At 42.9% G+C, this 25,857-nt stretch overlaps 1 protein-coding gene across 6 annotated transcripts in view; it reads left to right on the top strand.

Moving 5' to 3' along the window:
• LOC110488401 (sterile alpha motif domain-containing protein 12) overlaps positions 1-25,857 on the top strand; it is a 132,518-nt gene that overhangs the window by 36,554 nt on the left and 70,107 nt on the right. For 3 of the 6 annotated variants that reach the window (XM_090228182.1, XM_090228184.1, XM_036971039.2), the window contains 2 exons: positions 11,036-11,176; positions 11,595-11,720. In XM_090228182.1, the coding sequence (XP_090084308.1) occupies positions 11,036-11,176; positions 11,595-11,632 (179 nt within the window). In that variant the 3' untranslated portion in view covers positions 11,633-11,720. Of the gene's footprint in view, positions 1-11,035; positions 11,177-11,594; positions 11,721-25,857 lie in introns of those variants that run through there. The other 3 variants (XM_090228183.1, XM_036971040.2, XM_090228185.1) reach the window with 1 other exon arrangement.

The raw sequence follows: 25,857 nt of genomic DNA on the forward strand, positions 1-25,857 counted from the left end.
ACCACAGGTGGACTCCTCCAATCAAGTTGTAGAAACCTCTCCAAGGATGATCAATGGAAACAGGATGCCCCTGAGTTCAATTTCGAGTCTCATAGCAAACGGTCTGAATAATTATGTATATATTTCAGTTTTTATAAATTGGCAAATATTCCTTAACCAGTTTTTGCCTTGTCATTATGGGGCATTGTGTGTAGGTTGAGAATTTTTATTTGATCAATTTTAGAATAAGGCTGTAACGTAACAATGTGGAAGAGTGAAGGGGTCTGAATACTTTCCGAATGCACTGTACGTAAACAAATAAAATCTCAAATGATGCTCTGTGTAAAGAATTAAGGGCCCTTTGTCATCCGTTTCATTTTCCTCATGAGACCATTACCACGAGTTTGGCTGACTTCAAACTTCTTTGACGATAACCTTCGATATAAGATATTAGATAATCTTAGCACGTTGTCTGTAAATTATGCATTTCCTCATTAGCCCGCCGATAATGGAACAAACAGTGACTCAGATGTTGTCTCACAATTAGTGTAATTACCTGCAGTTGTGAGGTGTTGTTGTCTCAGGATCAATTAGCGATAACGATATGCACAAAACACGCTAGTAATTTCGCTCATCATCCCATCCAGCATTAATGAACAGAATCCAATTAAAACAAGCGGGCACACAATGCAATTTGCAGCCCAATCAATCTCTTGGAAATATCATGCGCATCTTTTTCCACTCAATTAGAATCAACAAGAGGACTCAAATCATGATGAATGTAGTATTGTGCTCGAGAACAACTGTGTAAACAAACAAGTTGAATAGGTGTGTGTTATTTATATAATACATATATATACTGCTCAAAAAAATAAAGGGAACACTAAAATAACACATCCTAGATCTGAATGAATGAAATATTCTTATGAAATACTTTTTTCTTTACATAGTTGAATGTGCTGACAATAAAATCACACAAATTATCAATGGAAATCAAATTTATCAACCCATGGATGTCTGGATTTGGAGTCACACTCAAAATTAAAGTAGAAAACCACACTACAGGCTGATCCAACTTTGATGTAATGTCCTTAAAACAAGTCAAAATGAGGCTCAGTAGTGTGTTTGACCTCCCTACAACGCCTGGGCATGCTCCTGATGAGGTGGTGGATGGTCTCCAGAGGGATCTCCTCCCAGACCTGGACTAAAGCATCCGCCAACTCCTGGACAGTCTGTGGTGCCATGTCGCGTTGGTGGATGGAGCGAGACATGATGTCCCAGATGTGCTCAATTGCATTCAGGTCTGGGGAACGGGCAGGCCAGTCCATAGCATCAATGCCTTCCTCTTGCAGGAACTGCTGACACACTCCAGCCACATGAGGTCTAGCATTGTCTTGCATTAGGAGGAACCCAGGGCCAACCGCACCAGCATATGGTCTCACAAGGGGTCTGAGGATCTCATCTCGGTACTTAATGGCAATCAGGCTACCTCTGGCGAGCACATGAAGGGCTGTGCGGCCCCCCAAAGAAATGCCACCCCACACCATGACTGACCCACCGCCAAACCGGTCATGCTGGAGGATGTTGCAGGCAGCAGAACGTTCTCCACGGCGTCTCCAGACTGTCACGTCTGTCACATGTGCTCAGTGTGAACCTGCTTTCATCTGTGAAGAGCACAGGGCGCCAGTGGCGAATTTGCCAATCTTGGTGTTCTCTGGCAAATGCCAAACGTCCTGCACGGTGTTGGGCTGTAAGCACAACCCCACCTGTGGACGTCGGGCCCTCATACCACCCTCATGGAGTCGTCTGTTTCTGACCGTTTGAGCAGACACATGCACATTTGTGGCCTGCTGGAGGTCATTTTGCAGGGCTCTGGCAGTGCTCCTCCTTGCACAAAGGCGGTGGTAGCGGTCCTGCTGCTGGGTTGTTGCCCTCCTACGGCCTCCTCCACGTCTCCTGATGTACTGGCCTGTCTCCTGGTAGCTCCTCCATGCTCTGGACACTACGCTGACAGACATAGCAAACCTTGCCACAGCTCGCATTGCTGTGCCTTCCTGGATGAGCTGGATTGTAGACTCCGTCTCTTGCTACCACTAGAGTGAAAGCACCGCCAGCATTCAAGTGTGACCAAAACATCAGCCGGGAAGCACAGGAACTGAGAAGTGGTCTGTGGTCACCACCTGCAGAACCACTCCTTTTATTGGGGTGTCTTGCTAATTGCCTATAATTTCCACTTGTTGTCTATTCCATTTGCACAACAGCATGTGAAGTGTATTGTCAATCAGTGTTGCTTCCTAAGTGGACAGTTTGATTTCACAGAAGTGTGATTGACTTGTGTTGAAGTGTTCCCTTTATTTTTTTGAGCAGTGAATATCACACACTACCATTCAAAAGTTTGCGTTCACGTCAGAAATTTCGTTTTTCTGTCCGTTTTAAAATAACATCAAATTGATGTACAGTGTAGACATTGTTAATGTTGTAAATGACTATTGTAGCTGGAAACGGCAGATTTTTAATGGAATATCTACAGACGTACAGAGGCCCATTATCAGCAACCGTCACTCCTGTGTTCCAATGGCACGTTGTGCTAGCCAATCCAAGTTTATAATTTAAAAAGCTAATTGATAGTTAGAAAACCCTTTTGCAATTATGCTAGCACAGCTGAAAACTGTTGGGTGATTTTTAAAGCAGCAAGAAAACCTTCTTTTGACTAGTTGAGTATCTGGAGCGTCAGTATTTTTGTGTTCGATTAAAGACTCAAAATGGCCAGAAACAGACCTTTCTTCTGAAACTCGTCAGTCTATTCTTGTTCTGAGAAATGAAAGCTAGTCCATGTGAGAAATTGGCAAGAAACTGAAGATCTCGTATAACGCTGTGTACGACTCCCTTCACAGAACTGTGCAAACTAACAGGGATGTAAAGAAATGTGTGCACAAAATGTGTTTTTTTGTGAGTATGAAACATTTCTAGGATTTATTTCAGCTCATGAAACATGGGATCAACACTTAATTTTTAAATTTTTGTTTTGTAAACCAAGATTGGTTGAGTCGATGCATTGTCACACTCTGGCTGGGGCTAGGAAATTGAGTTGGAAATTGAAAATCATGTTGTGTGGTGTTTGTTTCTGGTCTGATTAGGTGAAGGCCCTCTGTTTTGATAGGACTTCCTCTGCAATGGTAACTATAGTAACAGAGTAGTACTACTAGTAGAAAACCTAAGCCTCTTGTAGGACGTCAATACGACTCAATTTCATTGGTCTTGGCCCACTGTTCCTCCTCTCGGAAGTATCAAATCAATACACGGCAGCGTATCCAAACCATAACTCTTACACATCCCCCATTTTATGCCCTAGCTCTGACAGTACAATGCATTTTCCATCCATGGGCTTTGCAGCAGTGCTATATTTCCACTTCTTTGAATGACTTCAATATGCAGCCGCCAGTTGCCATCCCCTACCATTGTCGTCGAGCAACAGTCAAAATCAGTGTTTTCCCCATCTGACCGCCTCCAGCCTCGATTGCCTCGATTTTCCCCCCTTTTGATGCAACCACAAGATAGCCTCCGAATTTGACTTTAACGGAGCTGTCGTTAAAATTGCATTAAAGCATATTAAGGCATAATTAGATATTAGTACCTAATCTTGTGTAATTACAAAGACTAAGTCGTGGCGGCGAGCAAAGAGCGTGGTGTGGTAAATGAGTTATGTACACATTCGACTGATACCGTATGTGTAATCAGTAAAGAGGTGCACTGGCATGTAATCAGAAGAAGAAAGGGGAAGATTAAAGGGTTGACGACTATTGAATCACACACCCCTGTCATGGAGCAGTGGCTTGACTGAATTAGAACATGGTGATCCAATGGCCTCCACTTCAGACAGACCAAGAGATGCAGCTGTAGATACGAGACTGTTGATCTGTATCCCAAATGGCACTGTATTGCACAATTTCTATATATATATATTTATATATGGAATAGAGTGCCGTTTTGGACGGACCCTTGGTGTTAGACGGTCTTTGGATTGCAGTCAAAATGAAAGCATCCAGCAAAATGTTGTGTAACGTAACTGTAGGGAAATGGTGTAGCCTGCACCAGTGTTGGTTCTATTTAAAGGTTCACCTCTGCAAGAGCATACTGTAAGAAGGATAGCAGTATTTTATTGTAGTACTAAATGTTGTTTGATGTATCACCAAGTGCTATAACAGCCTCCACTCTTCTAGGAAGGCTTTCCACTAACTGTTGGAACATTGCTGTGGGGACTTTCTACCATTCAGCCACAAGCAATAGTGAGGTCGGGCCCTGAATAATTTGTAAAAAAATGTTGGACTATTAAGCCTGGCTCGCAGTCGGCGTTCCAATTCATCGCAAATGTGGGTTGAGGTCAGTGCTCTGCAGGCCAGTCAAGTTCTTCCACACCGATCTCGACAAACCATTTCTCTATGGACCTTGCGTTGTGCACAGGGGCATTGTCATGCTGAAACAGGAACGGGCCTTCTCCTGAACTAAAAGTTGGAAGCACAGAATCGTCTAGAAGGTAATTGTATGCTGTAGCGTTAAGATTTCCCTTCACTAGAACTAAGGGACCTAACCCGAACTATGAAAAACCGGAAGCGTTCTTTTGGCACCAAACGCAGATTCGTACGTCAGACTGACAGATGGTGAAGCGTGATTCATCACTCCAGAGAACGCGTTTCTACTGTTCCGGTGTCCAATAACGGAAAGCTTTACACTACTCAAGCTGACACTTTGCATTGTGCATGGTGATCTTAGGCTTGTGTGCGGCTGCCCGGAAATGGAAATTCCATAACCTGGCCTCCACAATCACCCAACCTCAACCCAATTGAGATGGTTTAGGATGAGTTTGTCCGCAGAGGGAAGGAAATATCTACATAGGCGTACAGAAGCCTATTTATCAGCAACCATCACTCCTGTGTTCCAATGGCATGTTGTGTTAGCTAATCCAAGTTTTATCATTTTAAAAGGATAATTGATCATTAGAAAACCCTTTTGCGATTATGTTAGCACAGCTGAAAATGGTTGTGCTGATTTTAAAGAAGCAATAAAACTGGCCTGTAGGCGAGTTGAGTATCTGGAGCATCAGCATTTGTGGGTTCGATTACAGGCTCAAAATGGCCAAAATGGTCTATTTTTCTGAGAAATGAAAGCTAGTCCATGTGAGAAATTTCCAATAAACTGAAGATCTCGTACAACGCAGTGTACTATTCCCTTCAAAGAACAGTGCAAACTGTCTCTAACCAGAATAGAAAGAGTGGGAGGCCCCGGTGCACAACTGTCTGGGTTGTGTTTCGGAGGACACACGGCTCTTGACCTTGGCCTCTCCGAGTCCGTACGGGAGTTTCAGCGACGAGACAAGACTGAAACTACCAATTGGATACCACAAAATTGGGGCGAAAAAGGGGTAAAAGTGCCAGCATCGGTCTGCTGTGGTATATAGACAGCTTGGTAAATAGTGTAGTCTACAACCTATCGTGAGATACTCTACCTCAGGTGAGCAAAACCTCTAGACTTCCTTAATATTAGATTTTGTGCACCAGCTGTAATTTACAAATAGACACAGACCGCCACCCTTTGTCTTACCGGAGGCAGCTTTGATCTTGCTGATGGACTGAACCTAGCCAGCTACATGCTACATGTTATCCATGTCGTCGTTCACGACTCTGTGAAACATAACTTTAATATATTTTTAATGTCCCGTTGGTAGGATAGTCTTGGTCGGAGGTCATCCATTTTATTATCCAATGATTGCACGTTGGCTGATAGGACTGATGGTAGAGACGGATTACCCACTCGTTGTCAGATCCTTACAAGGCACCCCAACCTACTTCCCCGATGTCTGTTCTTCATGCGAATGGCGGGGATTTTGGCCTTGTCGGGTGTCTGAAGTAAATCCTTTGCGTCCGACTCTTTTAAAGAAGAAATCTTTGTCCAGTACGAGGTGATTAATCGCTTTTCTGATATCCAGAAGCTCTTTTCGGTCATAAGAGACAGTGGCAGACACATTATGTACAAAATAAGTTAAATAACTCGAACAAAACACACAATAGCACAATTGATTAAACGGCAGCCATCTCCTCTGGCTCCATTACTAGACCCATCCTCAATGATGGTGAGAAAAGCATTGCGAGCGATAGGCCGACACAAAGGAACAAACGTATAGTAAGTGATCAGATTGCATCTGGAGAGCCACCTAATTGTATGATCATGTTGATCCTTTCACAATGGAAATGCTATATATGACATTCTTCCTCACGTCTCTGTGCTAGTTAATAAACAATGATTAGTAATCGGATACTGTAGATGGGCAGTGACTCTGAATTAGCATCCTGCTGAGGTTGCAGTGTGATTGTGCTGCTGATTATCCCTCTGCTACTGTGCTTTGCTTCATTAAGGATGAGGGCTGCATCCCCTTGAGAATGATGCCCCTATTTGCTCCAGTCAGAAATAGCATTAGCATCTAATTTGGAACCCATTGGAACTCATCTCAGCGCATAGCCCATCTCATTGCCATTTGGGAGCAGCACTTTACAATATCGTGCCTAGGTTACTGAGAGAGTCACATCATGGTCACCCATGTATTTGTAATGTGTGCCAGTAAGCCAAGCACTAGTAAAGGATGATATACACAGTAAGTTGTGAATGTTAACTCTCACATTTATTTAGACAACTGTGGGCCACATTAAATGGGCTTGTGGGCCGGATCTGGCTCGCAGTCCACCAATTTGAGACCCCTGTTATAGAATGGTCTATTGATAAGGATGTGTTTGCTGCATGTTGTGACTTATTGCACATGTGGAGGGTAACCAGAGACATTCAGTAGTCTATACCCCCCCCCCCCCCCCCCCCCACACACACACACACACACACAGCTGTGTCTGAAGGTTTTACCTGAGAACTATCTGCAGTTCACAGCCAGCCCAGCTCTTTCTGTAGATCCCATGTACGTTCACTGACTAGTCGTTTGGAGAGAGTTGTGAGATGGAGAGAAAGTGAGGTTCATTTTCTGCTTTTGTGCCCCTGTTACCCACAGAGCAGTAATTAGCATGGCTTTTGGTTCACACGTAAAAAGGGACAGGTCCCGCAGGGGTGTGTGTGTACATGTGCACTCTAAGCCCCCATTCATCAAAGCAGTGGTTGACTGTGCCAGGCCATAGCTGTAGATTAATCTGCCTGCAGCCGCACACTGAGATCCGCACTCCCCCTGCCCATTAATCTAACGCTTGGTCCGTGTGTGTGCGCACTGTAGGTTTGTATCCATAGATTTATGAATATGTTGACTTGAATACATACGGTCTTTTACAGCATCTGTACCTGTTTTTTTTTTTTGTATGGGGTTGCCTTTTTCAACAATATCTAATATTTGGGTGAGAAGGAGGCCTCATCCAGGCAGGTTTGCGTTAATGGTATAGAGGGGTGGACAGTGAGAGGGCAGACCTAACACCGCCAGCCAACAAGCTACAGGGGAGACCAACTGGAGAGTGGGAGGGGAATTTTAAATCCAATCGATATAGTGCAACTGAAGAGGCAGAAGTGCCTTAAGTCATTTTTGTCAGTCAGTTGGCCAAATATAAGTGAATACAGGAGATGAAGTAAAAAGGAAGCTTTGTTTTGTTGTCTGGCCGTGTTCCAATCACAGATGGTCTAGAGACTCTAGAGGAAAGGAAATTGAAATAGAAGCCCTCTTACCTTTGCTGGGGTTGAGTCCGAGAGAGGTGTGTGTGTGTGTGTGTGTGTGTGTGTGTGTGTGTGTGTTAGGGATGGGCACGGTTAATCGAATATCGAACAGACGTTAGTATTTGATTACTTCAGTGAGTGTTCAGTGAAAAAGCTTTGTCTAAAATGAAATGATCCTTGTGACACTTTTACCTACAAGGATATACCATGACATTTGAAATTCTTAATTTAACAAAGCAAACTTGAATGTAGTTTATGAAACGTTGAGTTGAGCTACTGCTGCGCATTTGGCCCTCCAGGCTGTTCTGATATCGGTATGCTATTTTCCCTACTTTAAACGGCAATAACAGGCGGTTCCACTAGACCTGAAACTGATCAATGCAAAACACCTTTTTTGTAACAATCACTTCTATCATGGCAAAAATCAGACTTCTCTTTTGCTGTTGCTTACAAATTCCCGGAGAAATCACACTGTCCTCTGTTTACCTCAGCCATGTGCATTTGCGTCATTCTGATTGGTTGAGACAGTCGAGCAATTTTTTATTAAAAAAAAGTTTTGACAAAAAGGAAATCACAACAACTGAATAGTAAAATCATTTCAAATGCCTATCCCTAGTGTGTGTGTGTGTGTGCCTGTGTGGGAGGACTGCTTGGTGACAAATAGTATAGCTATCTGCCTTTACCACAAATAGTATAGCTAATCTTTTGACATTTCTTTTGAACCACTCTCTAAATTCAACCAAGTTACCTGCCATGACGTGACCCATTAGGAAATAGTTACTCCAACCCCAACACTGTATCAATTTTCCACCATTTTGGAGACACTGCCTTGTCATAGCACTCCACTCAACCCCAAGTTGTGTCTTCAGTCCTCAACAAGTCTCCTCTTTTCTCATTTTATGTACTCTTTTTATTTATTTATTTTATTTATTTATTTATTTTTCAAATCCACTCCTAGTCCCTCTTAACTTTCTCTCTCTCTCTCCATCTCATCCCCTCCTCTTCTCTCTCTTCAGGCATTCTCCCCTCATCCTCTACTCCTCTGTGCTCTCTCTGCCCGGCCATGCTACACTGCTCTGTGTATTAATTGTGGTTTGATAAATTCCCTGCTGTGGCTTTGTGGGATTGTGGAGTCAATGACTCAGAACTGCAGCGGCGAGAAACTCCACAGAGGCGTTTCGCCCGGCTGCTACCGGAAGGAGAGGAAAGGAGCTCTGTTGGCACCGCCGCCAAGAAACTAGCAGCTTGACTCCAAATTGCTCTCATCTTGAGGCATCTTAAGCGGCCGCCTTTTAACTCTGAGATATTGATAATTAAAGATGCGTTATTATAGCAGCTGTTTAGTCATTGATCTGGAAAGCTTTATCTCTCATACATCCTGTATGGTTGTGTTTGTTCATAGAACCGATAGCCATGAGGTTAAGCTAAAGAGGTGCCTCTGTTGCCAAGCAGATTTGCGTAGGATTTCGGATGAGGTGCCAAGTGATTGATTGATTGCTCATAATTTATAGACTCCTCAGGTGATCCTTCTTTACAGTCACTTTGTTGTTCTAGTTCTCTCTCACGTCCCATTTTACTGGCCCTCATAGGTTCTCCTGTCTATAGTTAGCTACTCTGTAATGGGCATCATTAAAACCGTAGCTGGCATTTCAACATATTTTTTTTTATTTTTTACACTTAACAATTTTTGCCAGTCTTTGGCCATAGTCACCCACAAATACCAATACACGGACCACTTTAGCTTTGTTAACTGCTCACTGTGTGTTGAGGCATGGTTGCATAAGGTGTAAAACTGCAATAAATCACCAAAAGTTACTTTCTCACAAGACATTATAGCCAACGATGCTTTCACACAACACCCCGTGTCAACAAAAAAACATAAATCTTGAATAATGAGCCGCGTCACAGGTAAAAAAAAAGTTAATATACAAAGGCGTTAAGTAACAAGTCGTTATGAAATCACATCAAATCTAGAGTATGTAATGACTGCAGTAAGTACAGTCCTGTTGGAGGTGGATGGGAGGAGGGAGCTCGGGATGAAAGAGGGAGAGCATGTGACAGTCACGCCACCATAGCCCTGCTTTGAGACCATGTACCAGGTAAAGTTAGCAGGCTGCCAGCCAATCAGGAGGAGCAAATCAGAGCCCCGAGTCATTAGGGTAAACTAGCGAGGGGGATTTACAGGAGTCGGGCTAATGCATAGTAATGGTCAGGAATTATTTTCTATCTAGCTCCCCAATCCCTCACATTGCCACAAAGGCCTTCCACAACGAGCGTAATTAATTAGACTCTACTTTCTCCACTGCATTTCTATCACTGGCCAAAATCACCTACTTTTTAAGAAATGATATTGAAGATTAAATTAGGGATTTTAAAATCAAGGTCTCCCAGAAGAAGGTGCCTATGGGCGAAATAAGATGAATAATTATGCTAAAGTGCATTATGTAGCCAGATGAAGATAGTTTCAAGGAATAAGTGAGTCATCGTTGGCTGCTTCCTGCTAGCATACCCAAGCATAAATTGAATAACATGTATTGAATGGTTAGAGGATAGAGAATTATCTATTCATAGATTGAGAATAGAGTCACCTTGACAATGTATGCATTAATGGAAATGGAAAATGGGATATTTCTTGTGCTGCTTATTGTATGTAACAGTGCAGTTGAAGGCAGCATTCAGAGAGAGAGAGAGAGAGTCCTTTTTGTTCAGTTATGCTTTAGTTCACTTTGAGGTACTACTGAGATCCTTTTCCAAACAATGTTTATCAATTTCATTAAATATTCATTCTGTAAATACACTGACTGGACAAAACATTAGGAACACCGTCCTAATATTGAGTTGCACCCCCTTTTGCCCTCAGAACAGCCTCAGTTTGACGGGACATGGACTCTATAAGGTGTCAATGTTGGCTGGATTTAATTTGGGTGGTGGACCATTCTTGATACACACGGGAGATTTGAGCGTGGAAAAACCCGGCAGTGTTGCAGTTTTTGACACATCAGTTCCAGTTCGCCTGGCACCTACTACAGTAACCCGTTCAAAGGCACTTAAATATTTTCTTGTCCATTCACCCTCTGAATGGCACACATACACAATCCATGTCTCAATTTTCCTCCCCTTCATCTACATTGACTGAAGTGGATTTAACTGTAACGTTAATTAACAAGGACCATAGACTAACCAGGTGAATCCAGGTGAAAGCTATGTCATGGAAAGAGCAAATGTTTTGTGTACTTGGTCTTCCTTGTGCCCCTTTATGGCGTATGCTTTGGGTGAGTGAGATGGGGGAGTCTGTTTATTTCATGAGGAGGAGTTGAGTTTAACCTTTCTCTCGCACTCTCTCTCTCTTCCTCTCTCCGGCCAGGGCGGGCTCTGATGAGATTGACAGACAGGAAGCTGGAGCGAATGGGCATCATGCAGGAGGGCCAACGGCAGTACATCCTCCAGCAGGTCCTGCAGCTCCGCGTCAGAGAAGAGGTCCGCACCCTGCAGCTACTCACGCAAGGTACAACTCTCACCATGGTAGCGTCTCAATTGGCACCCTATTCCCTATATAGTGCACTACTTTTCTCCAATGGTAGGAACAGTAGGGTGACAATTGGGATTGCACCTCTGTCATTGGCCATGATGGAGCCGGTGTGACCAGCTTTACAGTGATGGCCTATGAAACGATAGGCCATTTCACTCACCCGATTGCATGGTCGTGCGGCTTTACATTCAATTGGTTTTAATTGTTCTCTCGGCACTCTTTATGTGGCCAAAGCCAGCCACCTGCACCAATCAACACTACAGACAATTTACAGTATGTGTGTATTTCTGGACCCTACTCTGCACTCTGTCTCCCCATCTCAGATCGTCCAATCACAACACTGACCCCCTATACCCTGACATCCAGTCATTCTTAGTGATTTGTCTCTCCTCAGCGTTCAGCACCACTCATCACCCACATCACCACCTGTAACTAAAATCAGCATCATCCCCATCAACTTGTCTCTGGATCTCAACACAGAACTCTTTTGCTTCAGGGGCGAAATCCAAATACTGGGAAACTGTTCTCGTCTCAAATTCTTGTGGTGTTTCTCTTTGATGCTCCTTTCTTGTTGCCACTGGTTTCTCCCTTGCCACTGGTTGAGGGAGAGCGTGATGCTACACTACTGCTGGAGGAGCCCCTTGTGTCCCTAGAAAGGCTGAACTTGTGCTGTGAGAATTAGACTGGGGAGGGAAGAAAGGAGGGAGAAATGGGGAGTGGTGTGGAAAGGAGGAAGTGTGAAATGAAGGGAAGGAGCTGGTCAAAGGAGAACTAGATTTACTGCGGAAAGGGCCGGGTGGGTCATTTAGTGGGGGAGGCGAACACTGAACTAAGTAAGATAAGAGACGGAGAGAGCCTTGAACAGAGGAGAGCTGTTGTATTTTAGAATCTTTTTGGGGGGAATAAGGGTGTGGGAAGGCAAGACCTGACGGTCAGGGAAGTTGTGGGAAATGACAAGGGCAGCGTGAAAGAGGAATTTGTGAGAAAAGGAGAGACTGGAGATGAGATAAGGAGAGTGGTGGTGTAATTATTGCAGTGTGCCAAGGCAGAATTAGCCAGACGGACAGTGATTAACCTTAAAGGAGCAGTGGGCCATGGGAGGAAAATAATTAGATTCCTCGCCCCTCTCATCGTCTCCACGCAGAGGGAGGATTCTGAAGGATTCTCTACTTTTTTATCAACAACAAAGGAGAGTTGTCCTTTCGCTAAACAGTAATGCTCAAGTTGGGTAGAGAGGCTTTTTAGACTAAGGAGGACAGTTTGATAAAGTGGCATTGTTTTCCAAAACTGGGCCATTCCATTACATATACTTTCATAGCATTGTTTGTTCACATTCAAGTACAGTGCCTTCAGAAAGTATTCATAACCCTTGACTTATTCCACATTGTGTTGTTACAACCTGAATTCAAAATAGATTCAATACTGAACCAGTTTTTTTTATCCTGAAAAACTCCCCAGTCCTTAACGATTACAAGCATTCCCATAACATGATGCAGCTACCACTATGCTTTAAAATATGGAGACTGGTACTCTGTAATGTATTGGATTTTCCCCAAACAACACAATACTTTGTATTCAGAGAAACAATTAGGTTAGTATTGTGGAGTAACTACAATCTTGTTGGTCCATCCTTGATTTTCTCCTATAACTGTTTTAAAATCACCATTGGCCTCCTGTTGAAATCCCTGAGTGGTTTCTTTCTTCTCTGGCAACTGAGTTAGGAAGGACCCATGTATCTTTGTAGTGACTGGGTGTATTGATACACCATCCAAAGTGTAATAACTTTACCATGCTCAAAGGCATATTCAATGTCTACTTTTATATTTACCCATTTACCAATAGGTGCCCATCCTTTGCGAGGCATTGGAAAACCTCCCTGGTCTTTGTGGTTGAAATGCACTGCTCGACTGAGGGACCGGGAGGTCCATGGGGCGACGCAAAATTGGCCTAGCATCATCCGGGTTAGGGAGGGTTTGGCCGGTAGGCATATCCTTGTCTCATCGCGGACTAGTGACTCCTGTGGCGAGCCGGGCGCAGTGCACGCTGACCAGGTCGCTAGGTACAGTGTTTCCTCCTCCGACCTTTCTAGCTTTAAATGTTTTATTAATTTGTAAACATTTCTAAAAACATAATTCCACTTTGATATTGTGTGTGAGGACCAGTGACACAAAATCAAAATTTTAAATTCAGACTGTAACACAACAAAATGTGGAAGAAGTTGGTGTGAATACTTTCTGAAGGCACTGTACATGGATGTTCAAAGTGGATCCTCGGTGGGTCCAAGCCTGATGTCTTTGCTGTCAATCTCCATAAAAGGAGTTTGCACAAATACCAACTGCATCAGTTACAGGAAAAATCCTTTCATTTTACAGTGTTAAATAAAATGTTTATGTTTGTGGAAATCTATTGCAGCTCAAGTCGACTACAAAATCCACAATGCAATGCTCTCTAGAGTATCACAGTGTGAATCATAATACCCATAAAACCTAGCGGTCAAACAGGGACAATATTCCAATCGTTTTTTCCACCATTCATTTTTCCCATAGGTGTTTTTGGAAACACTTGACGTACACCCCCCCCCCAAAAAAAAAAAATGTGTACGCTAATTAGCTGCTAATGTGGCCATCATAAAGAACTACAAATACCATGATGATCTGGACGAGACCGATGAATCGAGGCCAAAGTAAGAATCTCTAACTATCTAATTGGCTACATTTCTTTAAATGGACAATTCTGTGAACTGTCTTATGCAAGTTTTAAATTGACACAATACCTCCTTAAATTTAACAAAGGTATCAGCTAGAGATAACATGCATAAGCTTGCAGGGATTTGTAGTTTTGCATGATGCCTACTTTGATGCCAATTAGCTTTTTCGAATCAGAGTAAATAGAGCCAAGTATATTGATAAGTCACCTTGTCGTAGAGAGATTTTAAATGGTTATCAATACGTCATGCCAGGGTAAGCCTTCACGAAACACAGCCCTAATTGTAAAGTGTTTTTTATATTCCCTATGATCTAAAAATGATTTGGAACCATTTCCCTGTTTGAACGCTAGGTTTAATGGATATTATGACACCTCCACTGTGGGGGCTCTATGGGCTGGCTGGCTAGCTTCTCCCACTTTCTGATGCTTTTGAATTTTCTGATTTCTAATAGCAATTGTACTTTTCAAGAATGAATCGCTGCCCACATTTCTTTTTAAAACGGGTTGGATGTTAAAAGATGTAGAATTTTGTGATTTGAATAGAAACATTTAACCTAGCAGAAGAGCGTATTCCGATCACATTTACTGGACTTATAGTGTTTGCCACCTTGACTTTCGACTTCATCCTTGGATACGAGTCAGATACTTAGTTAAGACACTGTGCTGATGGTGAAAAATTAAGTGTCCTTGCTTGTTGTTAACCTTTTTGACAAGCAACCATAAAGGGAAAAATGAAATCAATTTAGTACTAAAGTGTACAAGGTTGATGGAAAACTAGAATAACTGTTAATGTTTTTATTTGATCTGTTTTTGTTTTTACACAATGGGCTGTATTCAATCTCCCCGAATTGTCTTCGCTCCATAGAATGGAAATGTAGCGGTTGGTTGTTCAAGAAGATTGTCCCCTCTGTATTGAATATCTTTGCCAAAAACAATGCATCATTTTTTTCCTTCTCCCTGATAGTAACCCTTTATTAGAGGCAAACCTCATTTAACATACCATTGGATGCATTACTCTTCAACTTGAGTTACACCGCTTAAAGAACTTGATACGAAGTTATCTGTCAAGTGTATTGGAGTACTCTGTGGCGATTGGATATAGCAGGATATTCATCAGTTAAATGTTAGACGAACAGTATAATCATTAGCAGTAATAACTCAAATCGCCGTAGCCCAACTCCACTTCTTACAATATTGTCTTTGCTACAGGTTCATTAGTAAAGACCGGTCTCTGCACTCACTTCATTCTTAAGCAAGCGTCTTCTCTCTCTAATGAAGTCTTTCCCCCAAGGCCTTCAGTGAAAAGAATACATTTGCACTGTCGTCTAAAGTGCAGAGTTTCCTTGCTCCAGAATCCCTAATGAATTAACTCTCCCTGATCTGTGGCCTCGAATAGGAATGTCATTCGCCTGGTGATCTTTAATCAATAGCGTTTCATGGGGATCTTTTATTGAATGTATTCTTACCTCCTGGAGTCTTCAGTGTATAGAGTCTTTGCTTTGTGATTTTTCTTTTAAAATGTTGTACTACTCAAACCACCTTCCGGACTGGATTGGCACAGAATTAGAAATTAGAATACTAATAATAGTAATTCATTAGGATCTCTATAGTTTGACACCCCTGATTTTAGAGTCTTGACTCTGGAGTCTTTAGTGAATATAGTCTTTACTTCAAAGGTGTCTTTGGTAGGTAGTGTCTTTCCTTGGAGTCTTTAGTGAATATAGTCTTTACTTCAAAGGTGTCTTTGGTAGGTAGTGTCTTTCCTTGGAGTCTTTAGTGAATATAGTCTTTACTTCAAAGGTGTCTTTGGTAGGTAGTGTCTTTCCTTGGAGTCTTTAGTGAATATAGTCTTTACTTCAAAGGTGTCTTTGGTAGGTAGTGTCTTTCCTTGGTGTCTTTGGTGAATAGAATGTCTCTACTCTGGAGAAGGAAGCTGAACTGAGTGGTCTTATTTTCTGAGCTCCCTGCACGGCAGGCTTCAGTCCTCTGTGGAGTCAATAGCCCCGGAAAACTCCTCCGTCTCCCACCTCTTTCGCTCTCCCCTAAAAGAGACCCTATCTGCACCGGAAAGTCGTCGAGAGATGATTGAGGTGAAGAAAAAGTAAAATGCATTTCTAGATGTAATTCTTACCTACAAGACCGAAGCTGAGCACTATAATATCACTATTTAATGAAGTCCTCAGTTCTGTTGCTTCCTATTTTAAATGTGTAACACCATGAATGCCTTAGGTACCAATCGGGGCTCATATTCGAAAGGTTAGGAGTCATTATGTAGCAAAGTAATGTGGCCACACTGTTCGTGAAATTGCCTCTGAGCCCTCGCTCATTAGTCGCTAACGTCTGAAAGCTTGGCTACCCACAGTGAGAGACAATGTATCTACACAGCTAATAAATGTTCTGAAATACAGGGAATAATTATTTCTGTCTTTGTGAAGGCAGACTGCATTTACTCCATTTGTTTTGCACCGCATTGAATGCGGCCACGGTAATCAGCCGCCCCGCAGTTGGTATTGAGTGAGAAATGTCGCCCAGGTGTTTTTAAACGAGCCTGGAACAAAACACTGGTGTTTTGAAAGTAATAGTTCTACCTTTTTTGATAACCTCCGGTGACAAGTCCCCTCAATATGGAGTGAAGGCTCCCTGCTTAGGTTACCAATTAGAGTACTGTTCTCCCTCACAAATATATCAGACCGGACTGTGAGTGTGCGGCGGCCATTTTCTTTCTCCTTTTTGTTTCCCTGCCTACTTGCACAGAGGGAGTTGAAGAACGTCAAGGTTAGCCGCTGCAGCACGTCATCTGGTTTTATCCAGGGAAAAGGAAATACAAGAATACAACACAACCTTCTTCTAACCTGCCTCACTGTCTCTCAAGGATGTCAGACCTGTAGGGCAGTGAAGCATGAACAACACGTGCAGATCTGTTAATGAAGCTGAAGGAGAGAGGGCACCCCTGTAGAATTCAAAAGATGGAATACCCAGAGCAGAGAGGGCATGCAGGTAGAATAGCCAGAGGCACTGATCGTGCTGTTGTCATACGTGAGGCTCTCTGCAGCATCACCTTTGACCTGTGAACCTGGTAGAAGCACAGATTCTGATATCTTTAGCTGATGATAGACTCAGGCAAAGGCTTTATTAGTTTTGTCATGTCCTACAATGGACCTTTGCAGACAGCATGGACATTGACTTTATCCAAAACAAGTTTATCGTCAGCTTAATAGACTGTTATTATAGATTTAACCTTTCAAACTGTTACTCTGCAAGTCTCTGCACTGAACTTTGCAACTACAATGACCCGGCAGGTCGATTTTTAAAGCCGCAAAAAGCTCAGTCGTTTAAAAAAAATATCCTCTAATATCCGCGGTTTTTAGCTGGTTCCACTCAGTCTGCAGACAGCCATTCCCAACTCCACTCAGGAGTTCAGGCGTCTGCCTGCCTAGGCAGTCAGGCACATGAAGTCAGCTTCCCAGAATTCACTCATGATCTAGCCAACCTGGATCAATAGCAAGCAGGACGCTTTACTGTTAACAACGCCAGCCATTACATATCTCTGGGCCCTGGCTGCTGACACCAACCCTATATGGAGGTTTTTTTTAGCGTTTTTGTAACTTTTTTTTTTAACCTTTTATTTAACTAGGCAAGTTAGTTAAGAACAAATTCTTATTTTCAATGACGGCCTAGGAACAGTGGGTTAACTGCCTGTTCAGGGGCAGAACAACAGATTTGTACCTTGTCAGCTCAGGGATATGAACTTGCAACCTTTCGGTTACTAGTCCAACGCTCTAACCACTAGGCTACCCTGCCGCCCCAGTTTGCTATAAGACACTATTATAGTGGTGATGAGGAAGAGCTCCACGGACCTTTAGTGTCCAGAAATAATTTAGCCAATCATTGCGATCTGTGGAGTTGCTTTTATCTCAAGTTTTCTCGTGTCAATTAACTTGTGACATTCCTGGATTACTATTTATATTAACAGTCTGATTTAATCAACAGATATGATAGTCAGTTGAAAAAAAGTTGGGTACAAGACCGTGTACATATCTGACCGTGTTAGGCAAAATCACGACATATCCCACTGAGCCAAGCGGGGAGAGGAAGTTGTCACAGTTGAAGTTGAGGGTGCAGTATTTATGAAGTTTGGCAATGAGGATGAAAATGAGCTTTGTTCAGCTAGCTGGGGAAAATTAGCTTGGGCTAATTCAGGTAGCAAAACGTTTGATTAAACAATTGACTGAAACAAATAAATTAGATTACTACTTATATTTAAGGAGAGCAAATCGATATACAATTTTGAAATTAACTGTAACTCTCAATAGTAAAATAAAGATTCATGGTGATGTCGCTTCCGGATAGAGTAGATTCCTCCTCCTCACCACTCTATCCAGTATAGAGGTTTTGGTAGGTTTATGTGTTGCCATGGTGACCTTAAAGTCGTGGATTGTGTGTCATAGATCATTAATGTAGTTTGGAGCGTAGCCATTCTTTTCTTGTACTGGTCTTGCTTATTTGTAGGTCTTTTTTAATTTGATGTCTTGTTGTAATTTAGTGTCTAGTTCTTTTGCGCTTCTATCTTGGCACCTTTTTTTAGTAGCTGGTCAATCTTTATCTCAAGGTGTTTGTCTCCATTTGGTCTTTTCAGTTAACCTCTATCGATCTTAACTTATAGGCGTGGAACAGATGGGATATGTTAGCACATGTTGCCATAGGTTCACATGAATGGCTGTAAACATTTTAAGACACAGGGAGAGCGAGAGAGCAAGGGCATTTAGAGGAAACGTAGGTGTCTCAAGGGGGTGCATAAAGGGAAATTATGTATAGAATGCTGGATCATCGTTTGTGCTCAGGATTTATGATACCGCAATTAGCGGTAGCCGCGGGGCTACACCTGATGATCCATTATCATTGTAACATCTCATGTCGAGGGCAAATTTGATTGATGTCAGTAATGATCTTTTTAGCCAGTAGTTCTCAAAGTAGCGCTCGAGACAAAACGTGTCTCCGAAAATGTCTCTCTCGCGTGTCACTGAGCCTTTGGGCCCACCCTGCAACCTCATTGGATGGCAATCAAATTGCTAGGGGGCAGACCCACATGGGCCAAGCTTGCAGTACTCAAAATGGCACCACACAGGCTGAACACTTTAAAGAGACTTTGAGGACCGCCACAGGAATGTAAAGACCCAGAGTTACCTCTGCTGCAGAGGAGGATAAGTTCATTAGCGTTACCATCCTCAAATTGCTTCCCAAATAAATGCTTCACAGACTTCAAGACACATCTCAACATCAACTGTTCCGTTAAGACTGCGTGAATCAGGCCTTCATGGTTGAATTGTTGCAAAGAAACCACTACTAAAAGGACACAAATAATAATAAGAGACTTGCTTGGGCCAAGAAACACGAACAATGGACATTAGACCGGTGGAAATCTGTCCTGGAGTCCAAATTTGAGATTTTTGGTTCCAGCCACTGTGTTTTTGTGAGACGCAGAATATGTGAACGGGTGATCTCTGCATGTGTGGTTCCCACTGTGAAGCATGGAGGAGGTTGTGTGGGGGTGCTTTGGTAACACTTTCAGTGATTTTCTTTAGAATTCAAGGCACACTGAACCAGCATGGCTACCACAGCATTCTGCAGCAAACGCCACCCCATCTGGGTTGCGCATAGTGGGACTAGAATTTATTTTTCAACAGGTGGATGACCCAACACACCTCCAGGCTGTGTAAGGGCTATTTGACCAAGAAGGAGAGTGATGGAGTGCTGCATCAGATGACCTGGCCTCCACAATCACACCACCAACTCAATTGAGATGGTTTGGGATGAATTGGACCGCAGGGTGAAGGACAAGCAGCCAACAAGTGCTCAGCATGCAGTGGGGCAAAAAAGTATTTAGTCAGCCACCAATTGTGCAAGTTCTCCCACTTAAAAAGATGACAGGCCTGTAATTTTCATCATAGGTACACTTCAACTATGACAGACAAAATGAGAAAAAAAAATCCAGAAAATCACGCAGGATTTTTTATGAATTTATTTGCAAATTATGGTGGAAAATAAGTATTTGGTCAATAACAAAAGTTTCTCAATACTTTGTTATATACCCTTTGTTGGCAATGACAGAGGTCAAACGTTTTCTGTAAATCTTCACAAGGTTTTCACACACTGTTGCTGGTATTTTGGCCCGTTCCTCCATGCAGATCTCCTCTAGAGCAGTGATGTTTTGGACTTAAAACTCCCTCCAAAGATTTTCTATGGGGTTGAGATCTGGAGACTGGCTAGGCCACTCCAGGACCTTGAAATGCTTCTTACGAAGCCACTCCTTCGTTGCCCGGGCGGTGTGTTTGGGATCATTGTCATGCTGAAAGACCCAGCCACGTTTCATCTTCAATGCCCTTGCTGATGGAAGGAGGTTTTCACTCAAAATCTCACTACATGGCCCCATTCATTCTTTCCTTTACACGGATCAGTCATCCTGGTCTCTTTGCAGAAAAACAGCCCCAAAGCATGATATTTCCACCCCCATGCTTCACAGTAGGTATGGTGTTCTTTGGATGCAACTCAGCATTCTTTGTCCTCCAAACACAACGAGTTGAGTTTTTACCAAAAAGTTATATTTTGGTTTGATCTGACCATATGACATTCTCCCAATCTTCTTCTGGGTCATCCAAATGCTCTCTAGCAAACTTCAGACGGGCCTGGACATGTACTGGCTTAAGCAGGGGGACACGTCTGGCACTGCAGGATTTGAGTCCCTGGCGGCGTAGTGTGTTACTGATGGTCAGCTTTGTTACTTTGGTCCCAGCTCTCTGCAGGTCATTCACTAGGTCCCCCCGTGTGGTTCTGGGATTTTTTCTCACCGTTCTTGTGATCATTTTGACCCCACAGGGTGAGATCTTGCGTGGAGCCCCAGATCGAGGGAGATTATCAGTGGTCTTGTATGTCTTCCATTTCCTAATAATTGCTCCCACAGTTGATTTCTTCAAACCAAGCTGCCTGCCTATTGCAGATTCAGTCTTCCCAGCCTGGTGCAGGTCTACAATTTTGTTTCTGGTGTCATTTCACAGCTCTTTGGTCTTGGCCATAGTGGAGTTTGGAGTGTGACTGTTTGAGGTTGTGGACAGGTGTCTTTTATACTGATAACAAGTTCAAACAGGTGCCATTAATACAGGTAACGAGTGGAGGACAGAGGAGCCTCTTAAATAATAAGTTACAGGTCTTTGAGAGCCAGAAATCTTGCTTGTTTGTAGGTGACCAAATACTTATTTTCCACCATAATTTGCAAATATATTAATTAAAAATCCTACAATGTGATTTTCTGGATTTTTTTTTCTTTTTCATTTTGTCTGTCATAGTTGAAGTGTACCTATGATGAAAATTACAGGCCTCTCATCTTTTTAAGTGGGAGAACTTGCACAATTGGTGGCTGACTAAATAAATTCATTTTTGTCCCACTGTATGTGGGAACTCCTTCAAGACTGTTGGAAAAGCATTCCAGGTGAAGCTGGTTGAGAGAATGCCAAGAGTGTGCAAAGCCTTTATCAATACAAAGGGTGGCTACTTTTACAAATCAAAATATATTTGAGATTTCTAACACTACTTTTTTTGTTTGTTATTATAGTACATTATTCCATATGTGTTATTTCATAGTTGATGTCTTCACAATTATTCTGCAATGTAGAAAATAGTACATATGAAGACTGGGAGACTAGTCAGGATCGAGGGAATGATGACCGGCGCAAATTACAGACATCCTTGATGAAAAACTGATCCAGAGCGCTCAGGACCTCAGACTAGAACGAAGGTATACCATCCAACAGGCAGACGACCCTAAGCACACAGCCAATGCATCGCAGGAGTGGCTTCGGGTCAAGTCTCTAAATGTCGCCGAGTGGCCCAGACAGAGCCTAGACTTGAACCCCATCCAACATCTCTGGAGAGACCTGAAAATGGCTGTGTAGCAACGCTCCCCATCCAACCTGACATGGCTTCAGGGTCTGCAGAGATGAATGTGAGAAACTCCCCAAATACGCTTGTAGCATCATACTCAAGAAGACTCAAGGCTGAAATCTCTGTCAAATGTGCTTCAAGGTTCTGAGTACTTAAGTATGTCACATTTCTTATTTTCTGGGGCAAAATATCTAAAAGCCTGTTTTTGCTTTGTTATTATAGGGTATTGTGTGTAGATTAGTGGGGGGCAATTTAATACATTTTAGAATAAGGTTGTTACGTAACAAAATGTGGAAAAATTCAAGGGGTCTGAATACATGTATTTTTTTTGTAGAACTTTCACATAAAAAAACAACATTGTTCATATTTTTGCTCATGTTTAGCTCACATAATATAATTTAAAAGTAGGCATTAAGGTGTCTAATAGACTAAACATGGAAAAAACAAATGTAGACATTAATTAATAAATGCATTTCTATAGCTTGCAAAATATTTTTTACAATGGTTGGGGAGTGCCAAGATGGTGGCTTTAAAGCAGCGCCCCCCTGTCAGTCATCTAATGTATTTTTAAATCATTGGAGGGATGCAACACCGTTCTGCCATGAGAAATTCCAGAATTTGGTGTTTTGTTTATGGTGTTCGGAAAACGCTGTCTCAGGCACTGCTCCAGGATCTCCCATGAGTGTTCAATTGGGTTGAGATCTGGTGACTGAGATGGCCATGGCATATAGTTTAGATTTAGTTTTAATGCCCATCAAACCATTCGGTGACATCTCGTGCCCTGTGGATGGGAGCAGTATCGTAGCTTAATCATGACGGTCCCAGGTGAACCCAAAAAATTCCGGGCCCCTATCTCCACCCATATTTCCCTTTTTAATTAAAATAGTTTTGTTGGTAAGGCTGTGTTAATATTGTTAAGCATTATAACAACAGAGGAGAACCTAATCGAAGGGCACATTTGAAGCTGTTACCGGCAATATAGCCAATACAAAATCAAATCGTATACATTCAGCAACATGGACGACGGTCAGAAATGAACCTGTCGATCAGCACCACAGAAAGAACAGTGGTCAAAAACACCCTATTTTTATCTGCAAATAATAGGGAATAGCCTATATTATAAAACATAAATATATAGATCAATCTCTTGACCGAAACACTGAAACTCAGCTAATGACCTGACCTGAGTACATGCTCGCAGAAGTTATGCACAGCGGCAAAACTGTCATACCAGTATTTCAAACGATCTCCCTCCCGCAGAGACCTATAGCAACAAAAAAAACGCTAGAAAATCAATCAAGTGGAGCATTCAAAATGGCAGCATGCCTTTTAACAGTATATGATGCGTATGTACTTACTATTATTGTTATAGCCTAGTTAAGCGTATAGGCTATGACGACAATGAAATGGCTCAGCGGCCGTGCACCAGAACATGGTTTCCTAAGACCGATCGAGCATAGTCGTAGATTGACGAGCAATGTAAATTAATCTCAATAAAGCATGATTTATATAGGCTGTCTGGGTAGCCTGCCTTGTAAAAATATAAGCTTACACACTCATTTTGATTGGCATTCGACGGGCCTTGCGCTCTGTTCAGTCGTTGACTATGGCATTCAAATCCATGGTCCTGGCCCTGGTGTTTTCAGTGGACAGAATGGCCAACCCACGCAGTCTCTCCTGTCCCATGTTGCTTCTCCAGGTATGATTTTAATTATTTTCAGTTTGGAAACGGAGTGCTTGGAACTGGTTACCTTTTACTGGCAGAGTCGTAAAAAGGAGCATCGCTGTAACTACTTCCCCAAATGTAGCAGTGACTGAATCCACAATGAGCGTCTTGGCCAGGTCTCTCACTGTAGTGTGCTTTGTTATATCCTTGTTAAAGCAGGTCATGAAAGAGAGTAATTGGCCATATATTGCTGATATATCTTTGCTGTAATGTTCAGCCAGCCGGCTGGCGGTCTTGTAGAGCACGTCATCATTTGCGTTGGCCAGGGTAGTGGGATGGATGGAGTCTGACTCTGTTGCCCGACGACTTTTATATCTGTTTGACAGCTGATGGATAACGATGTCAAGGTTTGCATTAAAGACGTTGACTTTAAAACTACTCTCCCCATCAGACGGTCGCTCGTCCTCGCATAGCGCATCAAAATGACTCCTCGCCTTCCTTCTCCGATTGTCTTCAAATGCGTTCTGAGCTCCCCATTTGTCGGCAAGGGTCTTTGCAGTGACTTTGGCCTTTTCAAAATCCAGTGGGAATCCGGACAGGACCTATATCATGTCCTTGAGTAGGCTGACTGCTCTGTGCAGGTCTGTGTCTTTGGCCTGAAGCATTTTGGAGACTACGTTGACATTTTCTAAAACCGTAGTTTGCAGAACGACAAAAAAAAGTCTGCTGCAAAATCAAATATACCACTCAACATTGACCATCTCTTTATGCTATGCCCGAAGAAGGTGTATAACAGTTCAACAGTATCATAAAACTGTTTAATCTCTGGCACATTTTTGACAGTCGTCGCTGAGAGGCAGGTTAAGACTATGCGCTGTGCAATGCACATAAACAGCAAGCGGCTCTCTTTCGGATATTCTGGCCTGCACACCCGAAATAGACCCCGCTCATGTCAGCAGCTCCATCATACCCCTGCCGAGGACATTTTGAAATATCCAGCCCCTTATCCTCTAAACTGCCCAGGATTTTTTGTTAAAGCTCAGCTGCTGATGTGTCAGCAGTCTCCAGAAGTCCCCATGATGGTCAGATCTGTGGCGACATTATCTGCATCCCTTATCACGCTCACATAGCGATAAACTTGGCTTAACTGGTCTACTTTGGATACATCTAGTGTGCTGTCCATAATAATCGGGGGGGGGGGGGGGGGGGATGGGGCTTCCTGCATCTCTCCCTGATTGTCACACTGCACTCGCTCGGCTAAGATATATAAATCAGCTCATTTTGGATCTGAGGACTGAGATAGTTAACGGATCCTGCGGGGCGTTCTGAACGTTCTTTCAGAACTGGGTCGTAAAATGACAGCAGTTCAATTATACTGAGAAAATTCCCACTGTTGGCCTGCCTCAGCTTCTCGCGGTGCCCTCTGAATGCCATATTACATGATGCAAGTGTGAGAGTTGCATTAACTATGCGCTCCCAACTCCTGTCGCCAGAAATTTGCTGCGTTACGCACGCCTCTCTCCATTTCTGCGTCAATAGTGCCATTGCGCTTCCATTGCTCATATACCGAACAGGCTATTTTGGATGTTAGATGGCGCCAATCTCTCACCGCATTAACTCCGATCTCCGAATAGCCAGAAAGGCTCACAAAGCATGCAATATAGCATGGACGAATAACATAGCCATGTACATGGTAATTTGATTCCAGCCTTGGTTGTAGTGGTGTAATACTACACGGAAAAACACCGCCTTTCGTCATCTCTTGGAAATGGACCAGTAGGCTTACGTGAGCCTACTACAATAACGTGCCATTTGACTTTTGCATCCACATTTGTTGCATAATGCCCCCCTGTCAGTTGGATAGATAAAAAGGCTGTCTGTCTCACTTCCACCTGTTTCCTCAGCCGCCACGATTCTAGCCTCGCCCTGCTCCTCTTCCTCCCCGCCCGGCCCGGGGATAGCTTGTCCTGCCTGGCTTGTGCTCAGGGTCCTATCCTCCGATACCTGACAACCTGTATCCCCCTCTGTCAAAGTTGCTTCTTCTGGCACGATGGAACAGCTTGGCCTTTGCTCACTTGAGACGCTAAAAGCTGCTGCTGGCGACGATTAACCTACATCCTCTTCTGGTCCTGCTATTTTGCTTGTGCTAGCAATGGCTGCACTTGAACTGCATTTGAAAACAGAATCTAATTTAACTAATTTTGATACCTCCTTTGCTTTCAAATTTTGTGTTGATACATTGCTGATTTTTAAATAAGCAAAGTCTATTCTTGACTTTCTCAATTTTTTTTTTTTTGGGGGGGGGGGGGTGTGTTGTCTTTTGTTAGCTAGCTCAACTGTTGTTTAAAAC

This window comes from Oncorhynchus mykiss, chromosome 30 (genome assembly GCF_057628025.1).
Source record: "Oncorhynchus mykiss isolate SJ-2025 chromosome 30, ASM5762802v1, whole genome shotgun sequence".
NCBI classification, from domain to species: domain Eukaryota; kingdom Metazoa; phylum Chordata; class Actinopteri; order Salmoniformes; family Salmonidae; genus Oncorhynchus; species Oncorhynchus mykiss.